At 52.3% G+C, this 27,470-nt stretch overlaps 10 protein-coding genes across 10 annotated transcripts; 6 read left to right on the top strand and 4 right to left on the bottom strand.

Annotated features, from left to right (window-relative positions):
* Positions 1 to 4,935: 4,935 nt before the first annotated feature.
* Positions 4,936 to 6,558, top strand: QC762_510890 (uncharacterized protein; the record flags this gene model as incomplete). The annotated part of the gene is made up of 1 exon (XM_062891485.1): positions 4,936 to 6,558. The coding sequence occupies one exon, from the start codon at positions 4,936 to 4,938 to the stop codon at positions 6,556 to 6,558; it is 1,623 nt and encodes a 540-aa protein (XP_062742874.1).
* Positions 6,559 to 8,866: 2,308 nt separating this feature from the next.
* QC762_510900 (uncharacterized protein) lies at positions 8,867 to 9,988 on the top strand (the record flags this gene model as incomplete). Its single annotated transcript, XM_062891486.1, has 1 exon — positions 8,867 to 9,988. One exon carries the CDS (start codon positions 8,867 to 8,869, stop codon positions 9,986 to 9,988), a length of 1,122 nt encoding a protein of 373 aa, XP_062742873.1.
* A 622-nt stretch (positions 9,989 to 10,610) lies between these two features.
* On the top strand, positions 10,611 to 11,381 carry QC762_510910 (uncharacterized protein; the record flags this gene model as incomplete). The annotated part of the gene is made up of 1 exon (XM_062891487.1): positions 10,611 to 11,381. One exon carries the CDS (start codon positions 10,611 to 10,613, stop codon positions 11,274 to 11,276), a length of 666 nt encoding a protein of 221 aa, XP_062742872.1. The 3' UTR covers positions 11,277 to 11,381.
* A 1,211-nt stretch (positions 11,382 to 12,592) lies between these two features.
* QC762_510920 (uncharacterized protein) lies at positions 12,593 to 14,743 on the bottom strand (the record flags this gene model as incomplete). The annotated part of the gene is given in 6 exon segments (XM_062891488.1): positions 12,593 to 12,749; positions 12,815 to 13,159; positions 13,260 to 13,490; positions 13,507 to 14,310; positions 14,353 to 14,402; positions 14,599 to 14,743. 6 exon segments carry the CDS (start codon positions 14,741 to 14,743, stop codon positions 12,738 to 12,740), a joined length of 1,587 nt encoding a protein of 528 aa, XP_062742871.1. The 3' UTR covers positions 12,593 to 12,737.
* Positions 14,744 to 16,697: 1,954 nt separating this feature from the next.
* Positions 16,698 to 17,051, bottom strand: QC762_510935 (uncharacterized protein; the record flags this gene model as incomplete). The annotated part of the gene is made up of 1 exon (XM_062891489.1): positions 16,698 to 17,051. One exon carries the CDS (start codon positions 17,049 to 17,051, stop codon positions 16,698 to 16,700), a length of 354 nt encoding a protein of 117 aa, XP_062742870.1.
* A 513-nt stretch (positions 17,052 to 17,564) lies between these two features.
* Positions 17,565 to 19,901, bottom strand: QC762_510950 (uncharacterized protein). The gene is made up of 3 exons (XM_062891490.1): positions 19,379 to 19,901; positions 18,671 to 19,322; positions 17,565 to 18,610 (listed from the first exon to the last, which is right to left on the bottom strand). The coding sequence occupies exons 2-3, from the start codon at positions 19,251 to 19,253 to the stop codon at positions 17,664 to 17,666; spliced, it is 1,530 nt and encodes a 509-aa protein (XP_062742869.1). The 5' UTR covers positions 19,254 to 19,322; positions 19,379 to 19,901; the 3' UTR covers positions 17,565 to 17,663.
* Positions 19,902 to 21,089: 1,188 nt separating this feature from the next.
* QC762_510957 (uncharacterized protein) lies at positions 21,090 to 21,425 on the top strand (the record flags this gene model as incomplete). The annotated part of the gene is made up of 1 exon (XM_062891491.1): positions 21,090 to 21,425. The coding sequence occupies one exon, from the start codon at positions 21,090 to 21,092 to the stop codon at positions 21,423 to 21,425; it is 336 nt and encodes a 111-aa protein (XP_062742868.1).
* A 1,245-nt stretch (positions 21,426 to 22,670) lies between these two features.
* QC762_510960 (uncharacterized protein) lies at positions 22,671 to 23,420 on the top strand (the record flags this gene model as incomplete). The annotated part of the gene is made up of 1 exon (XM_062891492.1): positions 22,671 to 23,420. One exon carries the CDS (start codon positions 22,671 to 22,673, stop codon positions 23,418 to 23,420), a length of 750 nt encoding a protein of 249 aa, XP_062742867.1.
* Positions 23,421 to 23,594: 174 nt separating this feature from the next.
* Positions 23,595 to 24,915, bottom strand: QC762_510970 (uncharacterized protein; the record flags this gene model as incomplete). The annotated part of the gene is made up of 2 exons (XM_062891493.1): positions 23,595 to 24,753; positions 24,836 to 24,915. The coding sequence occupies 2 exons, from the start codon at positions 24,913 to 24,915 to the stop codon at positions 23,595 to 23,597; spliced, it is 1,239 nt and encodes a 412-aa protein (XP_062742866.1).
* A 1,223-nt stretch (positions 24,916 to 26,138) lies between these two features.
* QC762_510980 (uncharacterized protein) lies at positions 26,139 to 27,233 on the top strand. Its single transcript, XM_062891494.1, has 2 exons — positions 26,139 to 26,722; positions 26,783 to 27,233. The coding sequence occupies exons 1-2, from the start codon at positions 26,509 to 26,511 to the stop codon at positions 27,064 to 27,066; spliced, it is 498 nt and encodes a 165-aa protein (XP_062742865.1). The 5' UTR covers positions 26,139 to 26,508; the 3' UTR covers positions 27,067 to 27,233.
* Positions 27,234 to 27,470: the final 237 nt, after the last annotated feature.

The following is a 27,470-nucleotide window of genomic DNA, read 5'->3' as shown; positions in this document are numbered from 1 at the left end:
CGTGATGATGTTGTTCTCCTGGCAGTAGCGCTCGAATTCGGTCGAGTGGTGGCTTTCGTGACCGTCGAGGATTAACAACCGGTATTTGCCCTTTGTGCGGGACGCTGTGCGATAGTCGAAGTGCTTGATCCAATCTAGGCCTACCGTATTGGTAGTCCAGCCATTATCGGTAGTTGCGATGCGCCAGGTGGACGGTAAGTTGCACTTGGTATACCAGTTGGCAAGGTGGTTAGCCATATCTACCACACCACGCAATCTTGGTGGAAAAGCTCGCGCATTTAGCTCAATGATATATTGAATAATAGTCTTCTCTTCGGAATCTCTGAGACGGCGCGATTTGGGCGTAGTATCGCGTCGTGCAGGCTTGCCAGCGCGTCGGTCACGGAGTGTTGAAGGTGGTACGCTATAGAGCTTAGCTATGGCTTCAAGCTTCAATTCTTCGTTGTTTTGAAGAGCTTAAAGGGCTAAGATTACTCTGGCTTCCTTTGAAGGGGGAGACATGTTGGGTTGTGGAAAAAAATGATGTTTAGGAGAGAGAGGATGCGTCGCGCCAAGGAACCCACGGCTCGCTTGTACCCACGACTCGCTTATAAAATACGTTAATCTACAAAAGCTCTCGAGGAGCTAAAGGTTTCCTCGGAGAGACTCGAGTCTTACCGCTCGCCAGGGTGAAAGAAGATAAGCAGTCGGTACTACTTGGTGCTGGGCAATGTGTTGGGAGGGGTGGGAGATTCGGACGCGGGGGTTTCGTTTACGACGAGTTATTTGGGCCGAGGAGTGGAAGGATACTACAACTTGAGGCGCTTATAGATAAGGTGCCCTCTATTTGAATTCGATAGGGGAAATCAAATATACTATTATATTGCCTGTCACGGCTGAAAAAGATGATTTTGAATTTCCCCTTGAAGCCTCTTTTCCACACTTGCCGCGACGACGAAATACTAGCGCGTCAGTTTTCTTCCTTTTTTTCAGTGTCTTTTTTCGCGGGGTACCATGCCACAGCCGATGCCATCTTGACCAGGCCTGACAGCTTGGGTGAGAGCTGGTGGCAGGTGTAATTCTGAGACGCGAGGCCCCTCATTATCCCAGAAGGACCTTAGAAGGGAACAGATTGCTGGGCGGAGCAAGCCCTGCCGTCAACACTTTAATGATCTCAAAAATTCTGTCGTAAATAGTTTATTTGCACTAACAACGCCTAAAATTTAAGAGCCGTGGTAGACAGCAAAAAGATCATTCTCGATGACAGGCCTAGTAAGTTGTCGACGACAGTATCTGATGGAGCCGGCAAAGCACCGACAAAAGGGCTTGTTGGCCCGGCAAGCTGTTGACGTCAGGGCCACCACGATGAAGAATAGTTATTCTCCTCGGCAGAGTAAACACCAAACCTCTCTTTTCACCACTGACCCGTCCAAAATCTCACAAGATATCCCTCACTTGCGACTTTTTCTCCTCCCCTTCTCACTTCTCCTTCGCCACAAACAAGCCCTTAACACAGTCAACATGGCTACTACCACATCTGCCACAACCATGATCACACTCCCCGAGAAGGACAGGGCGGTCGTCCACGTAGAGAAGTCGAGCATCTACAACATTCAGCCCGACATGACGACCGTCTCCGAGCGCCCTGAAGCTAATCAGATTGTCAAAGCCGAGGTCGACCACACCAAAGACGAGGAAGATCACAGGCTGGAGGCCGCCCTTGCCCTCGCCGAGAAGAATCTCAAGGACACGCAGTTCCTCGAGGAACGCGCCCGTCGCACTCGCGCTTCAATCAAACGCAACCGAGAGATGCGAGCCGAGTTGAGAAGACTGAAGAAGCTTGGAACTCGCGCTGCGACCAAGAAGGCCGAGACCTCGAAGTCTGCTAGGACTCTGAGGGCTGAGGCTCGCCAAGCCAACTGAGAATGGGTACAGCGTGATCAATATGGGAGGGGCTTCGCACAGGGACTGCATGGAAAAGTACTTTAAAGGAGCGTTGTTGTTTTTTCCATTGGGGAGAAGTACCTCTCTGGTGCTGGACTATACAAAGGACGCTCGGAAGGGTGGACTTGCTGTGAGGGGGGTGGATGATGGACCGAGACGAGGGCGCTGGTTGTGTCAACATGGGAATCGTTCGTTCTGGACTTAATATAGCAATGAACATATTTGACAATTATCTTGGCTGGCGTTTATGTTATGGCAATAGTAATGCAGAGAAAACTCAAAACTGGTACACCGACCTACCTACCTTCGCTGGGCACTGTTATGGCATGGAACAGACCCCCAGAAGAAATCAATCAATGCGAGAGCAAGATACCTTACTCGGCACCGACCTTTTTGGCATTCAAGATAAGGAGGAGGAAGAATTGGATGCCAACTTAGCCCTCGCGACGAAGAACCTGTAAACGCACCAGTCTGACGAGGCGCGCGGAATTCATGTCCGAGCGATGATCAGACGCAGCCGGGTGGCTCGGGCTGAGGAGAGAAGATTGATGAAGCTTAGGATGCGGGTGTCAGTGAAGGCGGCCGAGACAGTTAAATCGTCAAGATCTATCAGAGCCGAAGCTCGCCATGTCAAGAAGCAGTGGAGCAGGATGAAGTAGAAGAGAGATGTGGCTTGGCTGTCGGGTGGACTTATTTGTAATGGGATTCCCTTGCTATCATAGTGGTGGAAAGTGCGCCGATACAGGGTCGCGTAGATGGAGGTCTGGGAGGTCGACAGGAACAGGTGGTGATAGTTTTATGGGGGGGCATCCATACATAAAGGCAAGAGAGATTTCGTAACCTTTCACTCTCATTTGTCTCGTGCGATTGAAAAAGCTGGAAGCCGTTGGCAGCATCCCATGCAAGCTCATGACTGAAAAACATCCCTACGAGAACCAAGTATCTCGGTACCTTCCCTTCTGCACTGTATTGGCATCTGGGGTCAAGAGGTCTCATAGCCCCAGTGATATGCTTCCGGGCAGTAGAGGACTGTCACCGGCATTTCCTGAACCCGCCCAGAGTGCAGACAACATGGAACACGAACGGCCCAACATTACGATAAAGCCCGAGCACTCGCCACACATATCGAAACACTCCTCAATTCCAGAGGTTTTGAAAGACCCACGTCCTCCATACCATCCAGAACCACCTTCTACATTGAACCAAAGACGCCCAGTTCTACCCGAACGTTCGGAAAGTCCACAACATTCACTTTTAATGGCTCTGGGAAGTCCATCGCTTCCATGTCTAGAGACTTCTAGAAGCCCACGCTTTACATTGCCACTATCGTTGATGAGCGGATGGCTTCGGTTTCCATGAACCCCATTTCGATTTCCCGGCCTTCTCCCAGTTCGCCCAGCATATCCCTTCCCAGTTCAGTGACAGGTCTTGGAACGCCAACGTTTTCCACTTCCTGAACAATCAGACAGCTTCGACTCGTCCAGCTCCGACTCGTCCAGCTCCGACTCGTCCAGCTCCGGCCCGTCTACACTTTTGTCCATGGCTGAATGGAACCGCAGAGCTCAAAGACCGCGGGGCTTCCCGGTTGCAAGAAGCAATGATGCTTGGGGATATAGACGGCAGTATACTTGGAAAGAGGCATAAACGCGGCGATGTTACTCAAAGAGGCTCCCTGAAAAGACGCATAGCGGGATCAAGTACATCAAGGCTGTGTTGTGTGTTGTGTTTTGTGCTGTCTTTTGTGTCTTGTTTTGGGGACCGACCATCAACGGGATTATTCACTGGCTTTGTTGGGTGATGGGTTTCATTGTGTTTGTGGGAAAGATCATCATCTGCAATATTATCGGGCTTTTTTGGAAGATGGACTCGATTGTGTTAACGGAGATAGGTGATGGGCGGTACCGAATATCCTTTTGATCATCTTTCACTGAACCCATATGAGTAGGAGAAAATCTCGGAGTTATCATTAGGTTGAAGGTGAGGAGTGATGGTGGACGGGAGATAGACCTATTGCTAGAACAAAAAATATCAACACCATTAGGCCGACGAAGACATGAAACGCGTGAGGCTTTTGGTCGCGACTTGGAACGCGTACAGTGCAAGACGACAATGAGCCACTGGTTGGACGTGATGTCATCAAAGGTCAGGCTGCTCCGTGGCTGAAGTTAGTGCCGGGATTTTCTGTCAGGTGGTATTAAGTTGGTGGTGATACTGAGGCTATGTGGGGCTGTCTGTTTTTCTGTTCGATCCAGAACATCGACAAGTGGGTGACTGTGTTTCTCGCGGTTTGGTTGCGGTGGAGTGTGGTCGCAAAGAGCTGTTTCAGTCACCACCAAACTTTAAATGAAATGCGCGCGGCTTAGAAATATTCCCGTCAGCCGCCTGAGCAAGTCCCTGGCGTCTGTGATGCGAAGTTTCCATGCGCGATATCAAAGACTGCGAATCCCGTCACCGTTGACGGCGGCCAGCTCGCCGCCAGCTTTCTGCCCGCGACCACCAACTCTGCACTCGTCTGCTCTGAGCAGAGTTTCCACCAAAGCTTGGGCCCTCAGAGCATCTCACAGTTTCAAGTGAATAGGAACAAGCCTATTCATGGGACTACCTCTGCTATTGTTGACTGCGATTGTGGGTCCTCTCCCGGAAGTCGACCATCTTTTCCCACTTATCGCTCTGCCAGCCATCCCACGGCCAGTCCTTCTTTCTCTCTTTTACCCTCGCCCGCCGGCAATCCTCAAGTTTCGTCTCTTCCTTTCTTTGGACTGCTATCCAACCACTTCAATTTTCTTCCTCTATCGCGTCTTCGCCGTCGCAATCCATCCCGTACAACAGTCGCGACAGCTTCATTCACGTCCACATTTGACCATTTCGACATCTAACCATCCCGACTCGACATATCGACTCTTGACCCTCTCAACTGTTGACCCTTTCAACTCTTGACCCTCTCAGCTCATGACTCCCTCGACTCTTGGCCCTCTCGACTGTTGAACATCGCGGCTCTTCACCACCGTCACAATGATGTACCGCTCATTCCCTACCATAGGTGCCTGTGGCGGATTTCACCTCCGCCGGATCGTTCTCCCTTCCACCCGGAGGCTCACGCACGTCCCCAACATACCTTACGCCAGCAATTTTCCTGCTGCCATTGTGGAGGATACCCTCGCCGCTCCTTTCAACATGAGCAGCACTCCGGGCCTCACCACCATCTGTCGCTGCGCTGAGAGGGGCTTGCCCACTTCGGCTTTCTCTGCCATGTATTCTGCCGTTGCTTCTCCTCCGTCTCCTCTCGGGAAGCGCCGCCGGGATGACGACTCATCCTCGAATGACAGCCATCACAAGCGCCAGAGGAACCCTTCGAGCGACTCCCGGATTGCCGACGTCATCGAGCGCCGCAAGACAATCAACAGCGGCAGTCCTACTCGTTGGGCCATCACCAGCCACCGCCGGCCCCCTCGGCGTAGCCTTGATGTCGTTAACCATCTGACAAAGCAGATGGGCAACCTTCACATTTCCGTGACATTTGAGAGATACTGCACAGAGTCGCGGAGACTGAACAGGACCGGCCAATCTATCTTTGGCATTCCAGTTCCTCTACACCACAAAAGCCCCGTTAGCAATGTCTTTATGACCGACATGAAGAATGGTAGCTTCAGCTTCTATTGCCAGAGCGCTACTAGCGTCGAGGTGGAGATGGGCCTTGCCGACCACAACCAGAACCTTGTTCAGGAGGATGAGCTCATGGACGAACTCCGCCAGGGTGATCCGCCCGAGGAAGATTCGTTCCTCACGCGATTCGGTCAGTGGCTTGGAAGTCTTGCCTCTTCAGACGACTACACAATCGTCGACTTAACACCCGTCTGGCAGCAAAACAATGCTGGTATCACCATCTCGGGCCAGAACCTGAGCATTACGCCTGGTAGCCCCCAACCCGCCCAGGATACCGCTCAACCCGCTACACCTGGTCCTTCTGTTGGCGGCGTCCCCGTCTCCGGCCCTCTCATGACCGTCATCTCTGGTCGTCCCAGACCCATCGAGGACACTCCCAAGCCTGCTCAGGAGAGCCACAAACCCGATGGATACACCTGCCTGTCCGCTCTCCATCCCCGCGCGGCTGACCGCATGCCCATGCATGGTCAAATTTTTCCCACCGCGTCTGGTCGTCTCAGACCAAATAACAAGGAGAAGAATGTCATCAGCGCAGACGCCGCCCCTTCTGCCGAACCCAGCACGGCCCGCCACCCCCACAGGCGCAACCATACGACCAACACCGACCGTTGGGACAAGCTAGATGTCATCAACGCGTCTTACCAGCCCAAAAGCAATCCCCTTCACAGAGTCGCCGCCCCCGTCAAGAGCCACCTCAAGACTAAGAAGGCCCGCACGGCGTCCAGGAAGAAGGCCACCTTCGGCTCCAACATGCGCATTTCTGTCAACGACACGCACTACCCCCAAACCCACGAAGAGGAAGACGCTGCCACTCGTGCGGAAAGAAAGGCTAAACTCCGACGGAAGACTGAGGCAAACAGGGCTGAGCAGCAGGTTGAGTCGTCTGTTGAGGCTGCTGCTGCCAAAAAGAGGAAGGCCGACGGCCGGGGTGAGCAGGCTTATAGAGGCGTTGCGGCACCGTACGTACCCTAACCCCACAAACACAATGAACATGACATGCTAAACACGTCTTTGATGCAGTAATTCCCATCTCGACGACAAGGAGCTCCAGCGTCAATTGAACCTCGCTGAGGAGAACAGGCGCGAGTATGAGGAGAGGTACTTGGCTGCGCTGAGGGATTGGAAGTTTGAGTACCAGCGCCGGAGTTGTGAGAAGACCCCAGCTTTGCCGGCCAAGTTTGACAGGGACTTGCGGAAGGTGATGCGTCAGGTTAGCGTGATCAGGTGGGAGGATACTTTTAAGAGGATTGGAGGATGTTAGTGATTGGAGTTGAAGGAGGATCATTGGCTTTGTTTGGGTTTTGGTTGCAGGTTACATGGATGCCTTGGGGATATATCAGGAGGTTCGGGACTGGTTGGGAGGATATTTGTTTAGGAGGATTTCAACCCTGGGCTCAGGAAAGGTTTCAGGAAGTCAGCGAGATACCTATTTGGCTCTGGTTGGACACAGCATAAGGTGTTATTTGGCACACAGGATCGTTCAGCGGAAAAGGGGCATCACAGCGTGGTAGCTGTAGCGTTTCGTCTTTATGGGTTGGCCCCCCTTTTTGGCCCGGGATTGTTGTACAGCATTTTATGTATCCTGTTGCTTTCTTTTTACTCTTTCTCTGTTTTCGTTACATGTACTTGTTTGTGGTTCTGCTCGTTTCAAAGTCGATACCCTTTCGGATCTTCTTTTTATTGTTACTCTGTACAAATCCCGTGTTGGGGATGCGACCACCAATGTTGAGCAAAAGCGACGATGGATATGATAATGACTACTGTTAAAAAAAGAAAGAAAAGAAAGAGGGGCGGGGGCAGAGTCCAACGCAAGAGAAGCGAACCTTGGCCTTGCCCACTTTCAAAAAGACGAAGTTAACGCCTGTGACAGGAGCCAGAATAGCCCCGATGATGGATATATTGGCACATATGAAATTTTACTGGTGCAACGGAGGGATATGGCTCGCTGCTCTCAAGCTCCAAGTCAACATTCCAATATTTTCCTCTGAGAAATGCTTTACCCTCCTTGGCCTTATCTCGACTCCGCGCTGGTACATATTATAACGCTCGTTTGATCCAGGCCAGCAGCCAGGGATCTAGAAAATGGTAGCTTATTTCGTTGGGGAGAACAGCTCAGTATAATGACCTGGCCACCAAAGCGAGATGAGTGGAGAAATCCTGCCGCGCGTAGCTTGAAGGTAAGTTCCTGATGCTTTCTCGGCGATTCATTCAGAAGCCTTGTCAACACCGCAGCCTGGTACGACTTCACTGCCTGGCGTCAATCTCCTTGACCATCCACTCGCCCCACAACCGCCTGACTTTTGCCCTGGTTTTATCGTTTCAAGCTATTCGCCTGCCGCACCAGTGAACCGGACATCCAACAGTTACCCGTCTCCAACCTGACACGCAAAATGAACTCAACCGACGGTAGTGAAACAAAAAGGCCCTTCTGGAATTCAGCCACGGGAAGGATATTTTCACCCTCGTCCCCCACCGCATCGATCGCTTGTGCCTCCTCGGGGCATCTTGAAAGTCCACGCGCAGCCCTACTCGCCATCAAGCTTGCCAAATTGCACGACTTTGGCCCACGAAATGAATGCTGAGACGATACTTCCATCGAATGCCCCGCTCCACCAAAAAACCCAGAGAGTTCAACGGCGGCGCGTTCAGTTCTGTGACAACGCCACCAACCTCATCACACCAATAATTGCCCAGAGTAGGGACGAAGACGAGATACAGGTGGATAGAAGGCCACGCTTGGCTCAAGGCAACAAGATAGACCCGGTGATTGACCATCCTGACATCCTGAGTTGGTCTTTCTGGTAGAGTAGACGTGCCTGCCGTCAGAAGTACAAAAGGGATCGTGAGGAGAGGAAGTTGGAGATGTGGCGAAGGTATCTGGAAGAGCGGGAGATGCTGGAGGGAGGAGTGGGAGCGATGGAGAAGCCGTTGAAGATGACGTTGGAGATGATGAAGGAGGTTGATGGGTGTGATGTCATCAATCAACAGGATCTTGACGTCAATGCTTTGACGATCGAGGTGTTGAGGATATAATCGTTGCCGACATGGCTTAGGTCATGGGAGCGCAATACACCGGCGACACTCACCGAGTACCTACTGAATGTATAGATAGGCACAGAAGACTGTTTTGTAATCCCTTGTCCAATCTTCAATCAACCAGGCTCGCAAATTGCATTGCGGACATCAAGGTTCGCCGATGGCGTGGGTGGATGTGAAGTGGCCACCAAGGCCAACGCCTTTGGCTTCCGCCACCAGCACCGATGTGCAAAACCCTGGCAACATGTGTCACTTTCCCACAACATTGCTCCCAACCTTATCCTCAACAAAGGCTTTTCCAATGCAGTTTCTTCGCGCGACGATTTATTTCTTCAGGCAGCTTTCGCGGGTCAAAGAAGAATCACCAACTTCGACGATCAACCGCGACGTCCCTCCGACGACCGTTCCGCTATCTCGCATCGACAGAGTATACCTCCATTTCGACCGATTACTACGTCCGATCGGTCTTACTGCAGGGTGTCAATTTCTTTGTGACCAGCTGAAGATGGTGCAACGTGGCTTTGTACTACTTGCATCAGATATCAACATGGGGCGTCGAAAGACAAAGTGGGTGTTGGTAAACCTCAACGATGACATCTGGGCTTCACCATCCACTGCCGCATCTCCTACAGCCGAAATTGAGAATAACCCGCTCGCCAAAAAAGAGCCCGTCCTTGCGTGGATCCAAAGATCGTTCCCAGTACGCTCTGTAACATCAATATTCGCAAACAACGGGTCATACACCGACAACGACTCCCGACATCCAGACCAGATCGAGTTTCTTCGCCTAGCACCACACCGCCATTCACAACCAACCAAATCATGCCTCAAGATCAAATCCTCCTCTACCGACTCCACAATATTGACAGAGCCCCGCCGTGTCTCGTTCGCTGAAACCGAATCCATATGCATCATGACCTCGGAGCCATACACCCCCAACCCCCGCTCCAGAAAACAATGGCGGTTTTGTCTCGTCCCATCCGGCGTACGCTCCAAGCCCCGCGAAACCAACCGGTGTCTGGAGAAACGTCCAGGTCCAGTCAGCGAAGAGGAGAAGTGGCTTGACGAGCGGCTCACCGATGCAATTTTTACAAGTTTTGATGAGAGAGCGAGGTCGCCCCAGTGCCAGGATAAAGAGTATCAGGAAAAGAAGTGGGCGTGGAAAAGATATCGGCGTATGGTGAGAAATCGAAAGGACACCCTATCGGAGCAAGCGAGAAAGGAGCTTGTGGGATGGTTGGAGGAGTGGGTGCGACGGTATACTGAGGTGTCCGAGACGAAAGAAGAGTCTGTGGTTGTGTCAGAGGAGAAGGAGGAGCAGGTTTGCAGCTGCCGAACGCCTCCGAGCAGCCCGGACTGGGATTAGAGGTGTGGCTGGAGCGAGACGATAGCAGCGGGTGGTAGTCGGATGATCGTCGCCGAAGGGGCCTGAGGGAATATAAACTGGCTCCATGAACTGGTTAGGTACGTCGGTGTCAGCATATATGAGCACCTATATTGATATATACATCCGAACATATGCAACCAAAAACACCAAACGCATTTGTAAGTAAAGGATCGCTTTCGCTTGGATTTTTGCAAGGAGGATCTCGCTGAAGAAGCTATGGCCGTTTTCTGAGCTAGCACGATGCTGGTGTTGACAACTGAGAGATGTTATCCCGGTACCCAGCCTCCATCACATTCGACCTTTCACAGAGTGCCCCCAAGTTCCAACATCTGCGAAAGGGATGCATCCTACTGAGTGGTGAGCCGGGGGCTTCACCTATCTTGTTTGTGCGAAGGCAAACGGATCAAGGTGTTGCTCTTTGCCTTGTGTAACCGCAGTATTTATTGACCAAACGCTGCAAAATTCCGAGTATGGCCAATAGGGGATCAAGTCCGCCCTGCCACGTGCCTATCCCCGAAAGCAAACGGATTCCGTAGGTAGCTGCAGCGAGTATTATAATGGGCCTCTTTCTCATCTCATCTAATGACAGTACCAAATCCACATGGAAGGTGACGAAAAGGTCTCCTATCGACTCTTCGATCTGTTTTTCACCACATGCTACAGGATGTTTGGCGCACAATGGAGGAGGGCCATGGCGATGCTTGCCAACCAGCCACTGCCCAAACGGTTCCGTCACGCCAAATATAAGTCCAGCGCCCCACTATTTGGATCGACATCGACAAGATGGTCAACTCACAAGGCGGATGATACAACAGTCAAATTCCCATCTCTCCACGCAGATATCGAGAAGGCCCTCGGCACCGTATCGATCATTCCCAAGCCGTGGTTCAATGATCACAGCGAAGACGGCAAAGTCACGCAAGAATACTTTACAAACGTCATGGGTCGCTTCAAATGCCAGAATCAGAATTGCTCCAAGTCCGGCTGGAGCAGTAAGAAGGTCGGGATCCTAATCCGGCAGTTCTCCGGGAACGGCTATTACGCCCTGGTGTTCAAACAGCGCTGCAGGGTGTGCGATAAACTGGGGGTCTTGCGGCTTGACGAGGATTCGTACGTGGAACGGGTGGTGTACCGGCTGAAGAAATGGGCTGGCATTCATGTGGAGAAACCTGTATTCGGTGGGAAGCGCGGTGAGCCGCATGAACGTGAATTTTGCGAGGCCTGCCTGGCGGGGTACGACTGTCAGAAGGCTTCTCTAGAAGAGTGAAAGGGGCAGTTTTGCACAAATGGTGTCATGCGGTTCTTGCGTTGGATAGGGTTTAGTTGCATAGCAAACACTGCATGCATAATGCAACATAATTCTGAACACGACCCAAGCTTGGCATTTATGTGTCCACCCCCACCGTGTCTCTGCAGACCATTCCTGCTTGAGAACATTACCAGAAAGTTTGCAGAGTACCCATTGATCCCGCTTCACACAGATCCCTATACTCGGTGTCACTTCAGCCCGATGACTGACATTCATGATTGCGATTACTTACTGGATCAATACATACCTACCCTAGATACCCATGATATCTATCAAGTTCTTATGATAACAACGGCCAAGCATTTGCTGCCTGATTTAACCGCCGCTAGCTTCTAAGCACATCTCCTGTTTCCTACCTACATCAAGCTTGCCCTCTCTCTTCTCATTCCGGGAGGTCTACAAAATCTGTCGAGATCAACGGTAACCTGAACCCAAACAACAAGCACCTGAGCTACCACTCTTAAACGCAGGCTGCTCCCTACACCGTCAGCATGCCCACCACTACCGATGACACCGCCGTAAGTCAGCCTCTTGGGCAAACCCGTACTTTCAAGCACAACAAGTAAAAACCCCTCTCCACGCACCCCCCCTCAGCGACCACACACCCAATTCAGCGCCTTCCGCCGATTCTACGACGCCCTAACCCAAGGCCACCATACCCCCAATCCTGATAATGCCCACGAGCCCTGGAGCTGCGTCATGTGGGCGACCTACTTCAACTTGCGTGATGGTCACGCCTGGAGGGTCTATACGGCTGACAACGACCAGCTCGTTGACGTCTTTCAGCGACTCAGTGGGCTTCGTGATTGTCTTGAGTTGTGTGGTGTTTTGATTGCGGATGATGATGTCAGTGGAAGATGGGAGAGGCAGGAGGGACAGGTAGTTAGTTTTGTCAAGGGTTGTGGTATGGGGCGCATGAGAAAAACGTGTTTGTTGTTATTGCAAAGGGAACAATGGCGAGGTTTTATCTGTTGAATAGAGAAAGGGGGGTTGAAGTCCTACCCGGAGATTGGGGAGTGGGTCTTTGAGGCGAGGGAGAATGGGATATGGGGGTTTTGGGAGGTATTGATGGGCGGTATGGTGAGGCTTCGTAGGCAAATACACACGGACCACAATGACGAGGTTTCCTTATCATTGAGAAAGCCAGCAATTCTTCCAACCTATTCAGTTAAGAAAAGACAGGGTCGATGACCGGGCTGGTTGGGAAGGCAGACGACGTTGGGGTTGAAAAACTCCTTATGACGTGATCTATAATGTTGTTAAAATTTGAACTGCCTTCGATGTTGAGCCCACGTTTATCACAAGAAAGCACGATAAATACAAATTTGAAGCCCCATTCCTCCATCTGATGTTGCTCAGAGTACCTTACCTACCCAGCCAGTCAGCCACCAGCGAACAGCCATCTCCTTCACTTCACCTTCAAACCCTTCGCTACAACCCCTCAAGAATATCAGCATCACATCCTCCAGCCATGAAAACAAATGGGGAGGTCATACCAATTTCTTGCTCACCTCATCCACTCTCTTGGCTGTCTTGCGCAGCGCTCTTCTAAGCAGGCCTCGCTTTGCCTTTTGTGCCGGTGTATCACCCCAAGCCACTGACTCGCTGCGTTCTGACCCATCTTGAGACTGGTCATCATCATGCAGGTTGGGAAATTGTGCGGAGTCGAGACCGGGTTGGGGTTGGGGTTCATTCCTGAAACGTGTATCTCTGTTATCTGGTGTATAGGTAGTTGGGGACAGATTGGCAGTAAGTAGGGACTGCCGCTGGTGGAAGTTCACTAGTTGATGGCGGTCTGACAGCAGCAGCACGATGGCTGACAGGTTCTTCGGATTTGCGTACTTCTGTTGGTTTCTTTTTGCTGGCGTGTGCGGGGTTTGAAGTCGTTTCCTCCGATCTTCTAGGAGCGTTTGAGCGAGGCTCAAGTGGTGCGGGATCAACGCTTTGTCTTTTGGGAGGTTCCTGCGGTGATGAAGGTACGATGTTAGGAAGAAGGCTGACCGTCGGTGGAGCAGGTTGTTGGGATGGTGTATTAGTGTTTAGCATGGCATTCATTGTTCTCCGTTCCAGATCTAGGTCAGGTGGTGGTGGTACGACGTCCATCAGATTTAGATCTTGTTGAAGTCTCATAGAAGCTCCTGTGTTCGCGGTCCCTTCTGGTCTGGCTTTGCCCTGCGATGTTAGAAACACCGCGGTCGGTAGGCCGTGTGGGTGCATTTTGACTAGGCCTGTGATTGCTGAACTGGGCGGCAGTTGTCGGCTGAGGAACTGGAGGATTCACACTTGCATGTAGCATGGACTGCTCCCCCACGCTGACGGGATCTTTGTGGACTTTTCTCGGGGAATCCACGATGCCTGTGGGCTCCTTTGGTTGAAGCAGTTCGAGGGGGCCAACATCTCGCAGACTACGAGTCTTACGTCCTTCCACATAACGCAGAGGCTGCGTAGTTCCTGGTAAAGCCGATCGTTCAGGTGGCTGATCGTGCCTTTCAAGTGCAGCGGTTCGCTCTGGATGGCGTTGAACTGCAATGGGACTTTTTGCTGCCTCGCCGGCCCCCTTTCCTTCAAGTTGATTTAGATTTTGATTCGGTCCGTGGGACAAAGTAACCAAGTTCTGGAAATTCGTGTCAACGTCAAGGGCCCCCCGCGGATGACCGACCCCTGATACGGCATCCAGATCACGGACGGCGGGCCCAGCATGGTTAATGCGTCCAGCCGGAGTAGGGTCGTCTTTTTTGACCTGGTGCTCCCGGTTCAGCGACCTAATCGTAATTCCGGTGGCTGCAACGTCTCCAGAACTTTCGAAGGCCGTGTCTGGTGACTCCCTGAGAGGGGGTGAATCCACGACTGACAGTGGCGTGGAGGCCGCCGTTGGAGCCTCGTCCAAGGCGCCCCCGTAAGAAAGAGGAAATTCGTCCATGGTTCTTCTCTTCAAATACCAGCGGACTTCTGCGCAGCATATCCCATAGTGCGTTGTCTCGTCCTGAAGAAGCTATTCAACTTGAACGATATGACTGTCAGCTTCACCCCATACAGACACAGCTGCTGCAAAGTGATCATCCCAGTGGGGAGCAGCATAACAAACTAAAGGGGTGCTCTTCGATCCTCTCCTTGACCTTGTCCTCAAGAGAGCTTGCTGTGGGCTGCCGAGAGTCTGCAAAGTATGGCATCGTGAGGTACTCGATGCAAATCTTGGCGAGCGCGGCATGAGAAGGCATTTCCTCTAGATGAAGGGACTGATCATTGCTAGGTTTCGTGAGACAACTCTTCAGTGTCTGACTGACGGGCTGGAGAACACCTTCCTTCACCTCGACAAGCCGTCGTCCATGTTGCTCGACCATGGCCCTTGTACTGCCTACTAGGTTTCGCAAACTCTCCAATTCTGATGTGGTCACTCGCCGCTGGGACACTTGATCTTGCGCCATGCTGAGAGCTACTGCCGTGTTACCTCGGCCTCCTTGAGAGGTTCAATCTGAAACGCCGCCCATCGCAGAATGTGTTTGAGAAAAGGTTGGTAGGTCGTATTTTGCTGTGCCCGGCTCAAGACCCGGTCGTACAAGCTGGCAGTGTCGTTGGGTAGCTCTTTTGCTAGGGCTGCTGTCGTGCTGATGGCACCAATAACCAAAGAGCCGAACAACTCCTGGGCTTTTAGATTTGCCAAATGATGGTCACCGTTTGAGCTCTCCACAACGATATCACATATCTTTTTCACCAGAGCTGTATCTAGCGAATCGAGACGTCGTTGAACCATGTCCATTTCAGGACCGTCCCAGTTGTCGATGTTTGTCAGAGCCGCCATCACCGTCTTCTGAACATCCTCTCGGATGTCTTCCGTGGTTATGATATAGTGTTGAAAGTCTTTCCGTTCCTTGAGTTTACCGTCCTCACGGGGAATCAAAAGGACTTAGAGACGCTCTCGGTGTTCCTGTGACTCGGCCTTAGCCGTGGAATTATCAATGCAACAGAAGAAACCGTCCTGGCAATCGCGTGACATTTCATCAAAACCGTCGACCTCGACAGTAAGAATGCCGCGGGCGGTTCCTTGGACACCACCTCCGGCCACAGTGGAACCAGAACTTCCAGGTTCCAAATGCTGTCGTCTGAGAGGGGGTTATTTGACGTCTTGCTGTGTCGTTGCGCCTCCAGGTACGGCGGGACCAGATAATGTTGAATCAGCTCTGGTTCGATGCGGAGGGCGCGGTGGAGAGTCGCACGCAGCAGATCAACCAAAGTCCTGCGTCCAGCGACCGACTCGTCGAGGAAGCAATGGGCGACCTTCTGTGGTGTCGATGAAGGGATCAGATCTGTGATGATGTGGCGGGCGAGAAAGCTCTTTCCTGACGCTTGTGGACCCTGGATCCAAAGCATTCGGCTCTCCTTGTCATCTTCAACCCAGTCTTGGAATTCTTTTCGTTCCGAGATCCATCCGCAGGTCCCCGTGGTAGCTTGTTTTGCCATGAAATAGCCATGAAAGCCCGTTGGGCAGAGTGATTCGAGAGCCCTCCTTGCATCATCACCAATGTGTTACAGTGCTTTGGTCACGCCCATCAGGTGCTTCAAGTGCGACACCACGAGCTGGAAGCCCCCTTTCTTTTGCACATTTGGATTCGGCTCAGCGAATCTGCAAAGGTCCAGGTGGTGGCCTTCGAGCTTGATCTGCAGTTTCCGGGGGGCGTCCATCCACCCGCGCCCTTCATCGACCAGCTGTTGTTATGGGTTACACTTATTAGCAACTGTTGGCAGGCAGACTGGAACTGGTGCCTCAGGGGGTGGGGGTGGTGGAGGCGGGAATGTTGGGGCCGGGGGAGGAACTGCCGTCAACAGCTAAAGAGTAGCATGGCAGATATCCAATGGAAATTTACTGGTTCCTTCGTTGACGACGTTTCCGCCTGTATAAGATTATAGGTATCTTGTGAAGTATCAAGACATGTTACATGAATACGCAAATATGGGAGGTGATATCAAGATATCTAGGCTCGACATTCCGTGACCATCCATAGGCGCTCACAGCACTCAGAAGTTTCAACATTGGGTCTACCCCTGAACAACCAGCTCTGAAACTACTTTGACCATGATGATAGACTCAGCCATGTAAATAATTGCTGATTTCTCGACATAGGAATGATCTGAAATTCAATTGCCAAATACCTACCTACCTGCAAAGGATAATAGAAAGATCTTCACATGGGGACTTTACCCTCTGACAGCACCAGAACGCTAGGGTCTCAACAGCGATTGGGTATAGGACACACAGTGAGAGAGACGTGGATGGTATTACGAGGCATGACGTGGGCTTCACGAGGCAAGTTTCTCACTACAAGGAAGTTCCTGATCAGGTATGTATTGTACAGATTTGTCTTGCTATCAACCATCTCAAACTCACGGCGCCTCCTTGTACTCTTCATCTAGCCTCCAGAATAATGGATCGCCCACCTCCTCCATTGCCGTAATAAAGGGATACAACTCATCCCTGTTGGTAATGATCAAACTGTCCCTGGCAATCCTAATCTCTTTCCGAAGCTGTTGAATAATCTCGATCAGATGATCGACACTTGCCCTCGCCTTCCTAATGAATGGTTCGATTTGCTCTCGGATCTGCGAAGCAATGTCCCTTGTTGTCTTGTAGGCATTGGTGAGGGTGTCGGCATATGCCGCAGAGTCGAGTTTGAGTCCGTTGGCCCTGTAACTTTGCTTCTCCGGGTACGGGACTTCCTTAGCTTGCTTGGGAGGCATTGTGAACGATAGAGAGGCGGATTGCCTGGCTGATGGCACATTGTCAGACGCTGGGGCCACCACGTCATTCGTAGAAGTCAGTCTCTCAACAGCTTACCTGCGGGGATCAAGGAAACGACTGAATGGCTCGTAAGGGGGAAGATGTGGTGAGTTGATGTGATGCTCAACAGCAGCTCTGCGTCAACGAGATCAAGCCAGGTGTCAATCCACAGTTCAAGTATGCCACGTATTTGAATACCGGAGTTGTTGATGTCCATGAAAACTGATCAGTTTGTAGCATTGGCTTCGACAGGTCCCTACGCACATGAGAAGGTCTGATCGCGTGTTCCCTCCAGGTGGGCAGTGTGACATCCTTTCCAGCCACCCAATCGATCAACTTCTTAAGTCATGTTGAAAGCATGTTGTTTCCCTGCGGCTAAACCTTGAGCCTTGTCCTGCCGATAGGAAGCCCACACCCTAATGTCATAATGTTGTGCATGCATAATCACGTCTTCAAGGGTGAGTTGAAAGGAGTGCATAACCTGCATAACCTCACTTCTCCAATACCTTAAGAGGGTCCCCCATTTTGCCGCCACATTCAGTCATGGCCATGTTCACATTTGGTCAATCGAGCTACATCCAGACAATCGTGCTGCTGTCTGCCCTTGCGGAGCTGCTATCCTCTTGCTTTTCTTGTTCGTCTGCACATACCTCCAACACCACTCCTCCGGTATCAATGCCTTCCATCCCTTGTTTCTTACCATCCTCCGCTGTCCCAAGGGCTCCTGACATCTTGGTGTGTTCCAGCACGCTCAACCTATGCATATTTCCCTGCATGGGTGTAGGGGGAAGTGGGATCCTCGGCGGCGGTGATAGTGGAGCGTGCTGCGTCACAATGTTCGTCATCTTTGTTGACACAGGAGAGATGCCGGTCGGCGTCAGGGTTGGAACAGTGGCCGATGGAGGGGACACTGGCAGTGTGGCCATCGGAGTGTCCGGCGACGTCGAGAGTGGTGGCCTCAGTTTCAGGGGTGGTGGTGGTGGGAGGGGATGTGTGATATCCACCTGCCTTTCCCTCGTCACGTCCACCGCAACAGACAGAGGTGGTCCCGCCGCTGGCAGCGAAGGAAGAGGCGGCAAAGAAGATGTTGGTCTGGAAGCGGCCAACTCGGACATTCCATGATGGGAAGGGAGCTCGCTTCTGGCCTTTGCTCTTGCATCTCTCCATTGAGATCGAACTTCCAAGACGCGAAAGCTTTTGTTGAGAGGCGAACCGTGAAGACGCTGTCTGTAGATGAATAAAAGATAGCTACCGAGGAAGTAGGCAACTATAGCCATGATGCCCCCTACGATAATGCCGGCCGCGTCTCCGGGAGTTCCAACGCGGAATTGTTGCTCTGAGTGAGGGGCTGGTGCTAGAGTACCAGTAATGCTCGTGCTTTCGCTTCTCGGAGACGACGTTGGTATCGGAATTCGTGTTGCAAGGCGGTTGACGTTGGTAAGTATCAGATTCAACTGCGATAGGCGACACTGGGCTCGACTATCCTTGATGCAGGTGTAGTTTGCTGGACAACATCCCCCTGTTGAATCTCAGTTGCAAGTTCATCTCGAGTTTCGCTATTAAACTGAGGTCCACCTACCGCCAATCTTCTCTTCGCAAGCGAAGTATCCATTGTGCCCCGGGCATGGCAAAGGTGCCATGGGCTTTTCCTTTTCCAACTGGGGCGACACGCAAAGATCACCCTTGCTGCAGGCGAAGCCTACCGGGCAGCAACCGCCACCATATTCCGATGCGCAGTCAAAGTAGCCAGTCTGCCCACAGGATATACTGCCTGGTGTAGATAAGGGGGGGCCATTCGAATCGATAGGTATTACCGACAGGCGTATGCTTGTGGCGACTTGCGGCGCATCAACAGTCGGCCGTGGAGTGAGTGAGTATGTAGTGCTCGAAGGTGGCTGTTGCAAAGATGTTGATGATGTGGTCTGGGTTGTCCTCGCTGAAGTAGGTATCGTCCTTGTTCTTGATGCGGCCGCTCGCACTGACGCCAACCTGATACTCTCCTTTAGTGCCCGTTCACTTTCAACCAGCTTTCTTTCAGCCTCTTTCTCCTGCTCTATTCTCAATCTTTCTCGTTCTTGCTCGAGCCGTTTTCTTTCATTCTCCTTCTCCTTCATGAGACGTAGTCGTTCTTGCTCCTGCCATGACCGAATGACAGTGGACATTTCGTGTTTGCATTCAATCGAGATAATCGGGCAACCTTGGTACAGAAAGATTGATTTGAAGCATTAGAACTGGGGGTAGTTGTCAGTTAATGTGACTGAGGAACTGAAGGAAAACTGAAACGCACAGGAGGTTTTTCCAGGGCATGAGCCATAAGTATAGAGAAGTCTTGGGAGAGTGTTGGCTCATGTTTGCGTCAATCTCATTGCCGGTTGTGGTGATGGGCTGGCCCCCTCTCAGCCGTGCTGTTGATCAACCGGGACGCCGCGGGATCTGCCTTGCTTGCGCCAAATATGTCGATATGCCCATAGAGGTCCATCTGAAACCACGACAAAGCTGCAAACAATCGAGCTTCGTGGCCATTCTCTATCAGACAAACAATCGAGCTTCGTGGCCGTTCTCTAGCAGGGTTTCTGTACCGACTCTCCGTGTCAAGCAAACAGCTCGTGGATTCTGATCACGTCGAAGTACCGACCCTGGTGCTAAATCGGTCGTATTCCACAGGCATCATCAATTGACTGTAAGTACTGGACAAAAGTCGACGTGGTCCATCAGTTCACCCCCAACAGCCCAACAGGAAAAAGATTTGCGTGTTTGATTGGCGGGCCGCCAGACTGGGCCGTTGAGGTAGGGATGCGGCTCAACTGACGAAATGCTCCGTAGCATTGGGGTGTGGGAGGGGCCCTGCATTGCCCACTTAAAAGAGTGACTGCGCCGTAAATCAACTCAGGTGATGGTTTCCCATGCCCAGGGTTAGGGTTCCACCAGTCTGGTTGAACAAGTGTGCTCCGGGGACATTTTCTTCCGGCAGCTAGCGCCTTGCCCTCTCCTACATTACTGCTCTTTTTAAAAAAAAGCTAACTTCTCTCCCATCTACTAGGAACTTCGCCGTTCAGTGCTCGAAAATCGAATCTACTAAATCGCCATGTCATTTTCCAGCCTGAGGCTTTCCAGCACCCCAGCAAACCAGCAAAGAAGACAACGTTGTCATCAGCCCTTCTTCGGGCACGGGGCATGTTACCAGAAAATGACAATCGGGCGAGGAAACGTCCAGGAAGTGACATCGATCTGAGCGAGCGGGGTCCCTCCCAAGCCAAAGCACAAAAGACAAAGATCGACAGCAGCCCAATGTTAGCTGCGCAGCCTGCTAAGATTGAAGAGGACGCCGACGACCACTACTACCTATCTGACAATCAAACAGCAAGCGTGGGGTTCGAGATCATCTTGGATGTTTCGTGGACTCGGGTGACATTTGAAGCGGCCAGCGAGACAGCATTGGAATAGATAGACGACTTCATATCCGATCATTACAAGTACCACGACCTTGGAGCTAGTCTGGTCAACGCCCTTGATTTAGTCAAGCCGAAAAGCTTTCTTTACATCAAAAACTCCACGTCAGGAGGTCCCTCAGGCTTGATACACCTCGGTCTAAACGCCAAACCCTACACCTTCTACTCCTGTTCGTCTGACGATCTGGTCACGGATGAATACAACCTCATCGCACACAACATCATCAAGGATCGCCTCAAAAGCCACAGTTTCCAGGATTGGGAGGTCAAAGCTCCCGAAGCCATCAAGAAACCCGGATTACGAAGCAAATGGAATCTTCCCCCTCCTTTTGTTGGTGTTTCTGTCCTGTCTGGAGCCCCCTCTTTTTCAAGAAAAATCCTGATTTCTGGCGGGTGGTCTTGAAGATGTTTGTTTGTCGGGAGAATGTCAACAACTGGGTGGAGCCAAAGTCCAGCGTGGACGACGACTATCGGCAGCTCCGACTGAACATAGACAATCGCCACGAAGTTGTCCAGGGTTTATTAAGAACGAAGCTGGGCCTGGCAGCTATGCCAGATATACAACACCTGTTGATAACTGCCAATGGAATCGAAGCGGGCATGAGAGCCACTTGTCTTGAGGAGGTGACCAACGGCAAGGTGAAGCTGCAGCGTGCTACTATGGCACACCGTCTGCTTGACCAGCTCGCTCAGCTGCTCGGTCAGTTGGAGTCTCAACGGGGTAAGGCTTTGGGGCCAGTTCAGGGAGTGGTCATCGGTCTCGAAAAGGCCGACCCTCCACACAGCTGCATTGCGAAGTACCTCGACGAAGATTTACGCCAAGATAACGATTCGCTCTCTAAGGAGCTACCGCGAGATAAGGGACAAAGGTTCGAGGAGAGTTAGAGATGATTAGTGCTTTTGCCGCACGGTTGGTGGAGGTGGGACGGAAGCTGCTGTCGGTAGCAGCTTCTTGGCAGGAGCAGGAGTATGAGAAGCAGCACAAGGACCTTGTCAACTACATCGCCCGGGGTGAAGACGGGAATGTTTAAACAGCAAACAAAAGTGATAACTTTACTCTCTCGCGATTGAAATTCCTTGTCTTGAGCAAGTGGTTGGTGAAGAGCAGCCAGCCAACCCCATGATCCTACCTAAAATCCACCAATCGCCTTTGTTCCATCACCATATCCTCCAAGCCCACTCTAGCAACCCGACAGAATGTTTTTCCTGTATCCTTCCAACCTACACGTTCTCCCTTCCATCCTGTAGGAAATCCCATCATCATCTCGTTAACGTGTGGATCACCCCCAGAAAGATATTCCCACCAACCACCTCCCGTCCCGGCGCCAAGACGTCGCATAAACGTTTTTTGAGCACCCTATTCCCAGATCTCGGCGCAACTGGACTGTTACTGACCGCCAAGACATCTTCCGCTGTTGAAACAGGTTAGCCAGCTCCGGACACGATGATGCGGATGGGCGGCAGGGATCAAGAAGGCAATTTCCGTGGTTTCGGTGAAGGGGCTGCTACGTTGTGGTTCAACTCCACTGACAGGTAGATGATGGTAGCAGACATCGATACCTTACATCGGGTGTTGTGTAGGAGAGTTAGTGCTGTGCTACAGTGATTGGCGTTAGTGCCATGACATTGTACAGATGCTGGGGTTGAAGCCAGGGATGATTCGTGCGAATTTCACTTCACAGAGCTGGGCAGACAGCCTCCATCCCACTGGCAGGGCCGCAGTGAAAGTCAGTCGAATGTCTCTCAGCCTTGAAACACACCGGAAGATGAAGAAATATTGCTCAGGACTGTCTGGGGTGCAGCTACCCGACGCCACATCGTGTCTGAAGATACACCTGTACGAAGACACGATGGAGAATCTTTCCGCAGTCGAAACAAAATCCCGGCCAGACCATCCCAGAAGACAGGTGGGTCTGTCAGTCATGAAACCGGCAGTCATTCCCTGGTTTGGTAGCAGTAGTCCGTCCAGTTTACAAGGCAAGGTGGATCGGATGACATGTTGATATCATCAGGGGAGAAGTATAAAGACATCTCTTCCTGTCCAGGAGTCCAGACCATCACCATCACCACCACCACCACCACCAAGCCATCCATCTCTCCACTTTCAACCCTCACCCCAAAACCAACAAAATGCACCCCCTCACTCTCCTCCTCGCCTCCATGGCCGGCCTAGCCACCGCCCAAACCAACACCGCCCTCCGCAGCACCTTCCCCATCCCCTCAGCAACAACCCACCTCTCCGCAGCCCGCACCATCCCCGCCGGCCAAACCCTCGACGGCGGCATGAAACAATGGGACCGCTCCCCCTCGACCTGCTCCGACCAGTCCGAAGGCGGCGAAAAAGACGCCGTCTTCATCCTCCAAGAGGGCGCAACCCTCTCCAACGTCATCATCGGTCCCAACAACGGCGAGGGCGTCCACTGCAAAGGAACCTGCACCCTCAACAACGTCTGGTGGACCGACGTCTGCGAGGACGCCGCCACCTTCCGCCAAACCTCCGGAACCTCCTACGTCAACGGCGGCGGTGCCCGCGGTGCCAGCGACAAAGTCTTCCAGCACAACGGCGGGGGTTTGGTCGCCGTCAAGAACTTCTATGCCGCCAACATCGGCAAGTTGTATCGCTCTTGCGGGAATTGCGGGACGCAGTACGCGAGGCATTCGACGTTTGACAATATCAAGGTCGAGGGGTCGTCGCAGGTGGTGGCGGGGGTGAATGCTAATTTTGGGGATACCACCAGTGTGAGGAATAGCTGTTTGCTCAAGGGGTCTGCGTGCTGGATTTATCAGGGGAATAACAGTGGCAAGGAGCCGACCAAAATTGGGAGTGGTCCTTCCGGTACGGCCTGTGCTACTGCTGCTATCAAGACTTCGGGGTGCTAGTCCGTGAGGGCACGCAAGAGAGGGGTGATTGACAAAATGCAGGCGGAGTATCTATCTGGCAGACTGAACTTGTACATACGACGCTGGACATTCGCTAGTTTTTGAACATGGTTATACACAACGTCATTATTTCGTGTACTCATTCTGTGATATCCAAACCTACTTCCCTTCAACTCACTGAACCACCCACTCCCGCCCCAACCTCTCCCCCACACCCTTTCCCTCCTCGTCAGTCAGCAACCCCCGTCCCAACATCCACCTCATCAACACCAACCCACTCGCTGGCTTCACCTCCCCCATCCTCATCCTCTCCTTCATCTCCGGCACAGTAACCAACTCCCAGCCCGCCACCTCCCCATCTCCCTCCCCTGGCCTTGGCACAACCCCCTCAGGCAGCTCAACCTCGAAACAATGCTGCAGCTGCATTTGGCAACCCTCCTCTCCGATTTCTGTCTCTGTAAGCATCAATCTGTTCTCACCAATGGGTTTGGCATGGGAGCGAAGGAACGGAGACGGGAGCCGGACCTCCTCGTGGGCCTCTCTAATCATTCCCTCCAGGGGAGAGAGGTCAGAAGAAGAGAGGCCACCAGCGGCGGTGCAGTCCAAGAGCGAGGGCCAGGCCGATTTCCACTTTGCGCGGCGGGAGAGGTACACTCGGAGCTCTTTTTCCTCAAAGGCTTCATCATCAGGGCGGGTGATGGCGCAGTTAGCAGTGTGAGTCAGGGAAACAGTGCTGTTGAAGACAAGCTTCGAGATGTCAACCTCCGACAGGGGCGTGGTAGCGGTAGACGTCCCCGCCCCGCTAGCCAGCGACGCGATCGAGGTCGAAGATGTAGCTCTCTCAAGGGTGGACAATGACGTCGTGGACGACGAAGGAATCTTCGGCGTGGTGGGGGAGCAGTAAGTGTAGGCGACAAGAAAAACACTCTCGTTGATAATCCCTAGCATATCCACCCCGCACCCATCAAGTTCCAAGACTGGCTCTCCGGTTGGTGGATAGAGCAGTGGGAACGACTCGTTGCACCACCGATACAGGGAGCGCCGGCCTATCACTCCAGCCTTTCTGTTCTCGGCCGCAACATGGAGGTGTCCAAGCCAGAGGGTTTCTCTCATTGCTTTGGTGCGGGCCCCGAACCCATCAGTGGACCCTTGTGCGACCTTGAGAGTGATCGTCTTGGCATCGTGGTCGACGAGCCAGTATTCGGTCGGCCAAGGGAGGTCAGAAACAAAGTTGTCGTGGATGTAGCCGAAGGGCTCTGCGTATGCGTCGACGAAGAAAGTGTAGTATTTTGCGAGGTGGGTGTTGTACGAGGGTGACGAAGGGTATGGCCAACTAGTACAAGAGAAGGAGGAGTTAGCTAACACTAACAGAAAAGCCAACGGCTGAGCGACTCATTTGCAGCGGGATAACTTGCGTATCAACCATGTTAATAAGGTCTAGGTTCGTGTAGGGGGCATTCTCTGCCAACTTGGCGCGGGTTTTAAGCAAGGCCATGGCCATAAGGCTGTGCAGAATGAAACACACAAATGTCAGGAGAAACAATAATGTTTGGATACTTTTTGGATGAGGGAGACTTACGGGAACATGCTCAAGACGCAACTGCAACAGATTGCGCCTTTATAGGACTTGCCTCACTTGCAACCCACGGCATGGAAACCTCCTGCCTCTTGCTTGTCTGCCCCGCCCAGGTGTTCCCACTCTGTCACGAACCTGTCTTACCGTAATACATTCCATAACCCATCGCGCCTAGCGGTTGCCTCAAAGTCCATCCAAACAACACAGCTTGGCATCTGGCATAGTCCACATCTCCATCACAACTGCAGGGTATGTCCCTGGCCTGTTTGCCTAATGATCCTCTCGCACGATTCCTTGTAGGACTGGAAACCTCGGATGCCCAAACGATCCTGAGCAACCTGAACAAACGCGGCAATGAAGGAGGACCGACGGCGGCAGAAAAGACGTAGGAACCGTGCAGTGACTACCACCAAGTGTTTGCGGCCGCGCAAACAGTGATTGGATGCCCAATGCGGACAGTGTAGGGAACTTTGGCACACCACGGGCACCGTCAGCTACACTCAGTGGCCCAATCTGCATTTGGTTGTTATCGCCGAAGCCATCCTCCTTCCCGATCGTGCTGATTGCGTATGACATGGAATCGTTGTGACCGTCATCCTGGAGGTTTGTGGTCTGTGGAGATGTTGTGCTAGCTCGTGGATCCGTCCGGCTTACAATCTTACTGTTGTCAGCAACAACATGGCGGGACAAGGCCAGGCGGCCCAAGTGCTACAACAGCCTCACGTCCTCGTCCTCAGCCAGCTCAACATCCACGTCTCTTTGCCGACTGTGTGATGCTCTTTGGGCCGAGATGGCTCGGACCTTGGATGAGAGCTCTTGGTGTCCTGGTCCTCCCATATTCCGACAGTTGATAATCACATACACCCGAATCTGGTCCCGTTGCAAGGGAACAGCATACGAGGCCCAACGACCTCGCTGTGCCCCATGATACCCGTACGCCACAATCCCTCAAATCCCAACTCACTCCAAATACTGGTCATTGAATTTGGCGTGGCTTCATGCAAGGATCTTCGGAATGTAACGTCGTGCGCTGCTGCTTTGTCAGGTTGGCCGCTTTTGAGTTCTGACCCATGCATAATCTCTCCGCGATCTTTGACATGGAATTGGGAAATGCGGCCTGCTCGTCACTGATGGGGGTTTTGGGTTCTGACGTGCCGCTTGATGGGCGGGCAATTGTCTGCAGACGTCGACGATGTCGCATTCAGCCGGCCCAGAAAGGAAGTCCGGAAGAAAAGAGCTAGACCAGCATGGAAGCAAGCGAGCTGCTTCCCCGCAAGATCTGATTGGAAGGCTTGTTGATCGCTTGTCTAGTCCGTGATTTGTTCAATGCGATTCAAGCGGTTACAACATCGGCCCGGGGTGTCGGTACTAGAGAACGGCATGTGCCAGCCTCATGTTTGTGGGCATCATGTCGGTGTATAAAAGGTCGCATCTTCTCGGGACGAAAAAAGGGAGCCGGGTCGTCTCTAAATCATTATCAACAGCCAGTCATCAAACATCAATAACACCAAAATGCTGTCCATCCGCGCCGTCATTTGCACCCTTACCTGCCTGCTGTTCTCAGGCTTGGCACTGGCACAGGCAACACCTCGGGCACCAGGCCTGACATTCCTCTACTCCCTCAACTGCACATTGGGTGCCTCTCTTCCTGTAGGAGCTGGTCCCAACGGCAACCGTGTGGTGATCCCCATCACCGGTGGATCCTTCAAGGGGCCTCGCTTGTCCGGTACGAGCTGACCAACCTACACCAACCTCCCCTTCCTAAGCTGACACGTTTGCAATGTAGGCAAAGTCCTTCCCCTCGGTGCTGACTGGGGCCTGATTGACTCCAAGAACACCTTCTCGGCCGACACACGCTACCAGCTTCAGACTGATGACAATGCCCACATCTTCATCAGCACGAGCGGTCCGGCGCAGTCCGATGGCTTCATCCACCTCCGCATCAAGTTTGAGACGGGCAGCTCCAAGTATTACTGGCTGAACAACGTAATTGCAGTCGGGATTCTGACATCAGGGAATGGGTACGTCGCTATTGATGCTTGGCAGTTGACGTCGCCGACCAAGGCTTGAGAGGGGAAACGGATGAGGAGGTAGAACTTGTTATGCTAGCATGAGCGATTGGCGTTCTTGTTAGAGGACTCCGGGTGTCAGCCCCTCGGTGCTGCAAAAATTGACAAAGTTCTGGTTTTGGAAGGTGCGACCAGGTGTCAAAGTGAGGTGGCTGCCTGGCTTTTTTCTCGCCACACAACAGAGCTTCGTTCCTGCTTCTGCCCTCTTTTTCCACCAAAACAGAAGCAGTCCCCCCCAGTCTTTCCTCTAGCCGCACAGCCTGGTTATCGACTTTACGCATTAAAATGACCTGTTGATCACCAAGTCTTTGACTCCGGTCATTATCCATCCAGATCCTGACCACAGGCTGCATACCCAGGCATACGGCATAGTCATCGTTTCAGTTGGAGTTAGCCAGCAGATCC

Source organism: Podospora pseudocomata, chromosome 5 (genome assembly GCF_035222375.1).
Source record: "Podospora pseudocomata strain CBS 415.72m chromosome 5, whole genome shotgun sequence".
NCBI lineage: Eukaryota > Fungi > Ascomycota > Sordariomycetes > Sordariales > Podosporaceae > Podospora > Podospora pseudocomata.
The sequence above is the reverse complement of the archived record's forward strand: the minus strand, read 5'-3'. Positions and strand labels throughout refer to the sequence as shown.

Excerpts from the sequence above, each read along its gene's own strand:
- QC762_510950 (XM_062891490.1), bottom strand. The coding sequence starts at position 19,253 with ATGTCCACTGTCATTCGGTCATGGCAGGAGCAAGAACGACTACGTCTC. Across the intron at positions 18,611-18,670 it reads TTGCGAAGAGAAGATTGGCG|GGGGATGTTGTCCAGCAAAC; the intron begins GTAGGTGGACCT and ends GAGATTCAACAG.
- QC762_510980 (XM_062891494.1), top strand. The coding sequence starts at position 26,509 with ATGCTGTCCATCCGCGCCGTCATTTGCACCCTTACCTGCCTGCTGTTC. Across the intron at positions 26,723-26,782 it reads CAAGGGGCCTCGCTTGTCCG|GCAAAGTCCTTCCCCTCGGT; the intron begins GTACGAGCTGAC and ends TTTGCAATGTAG.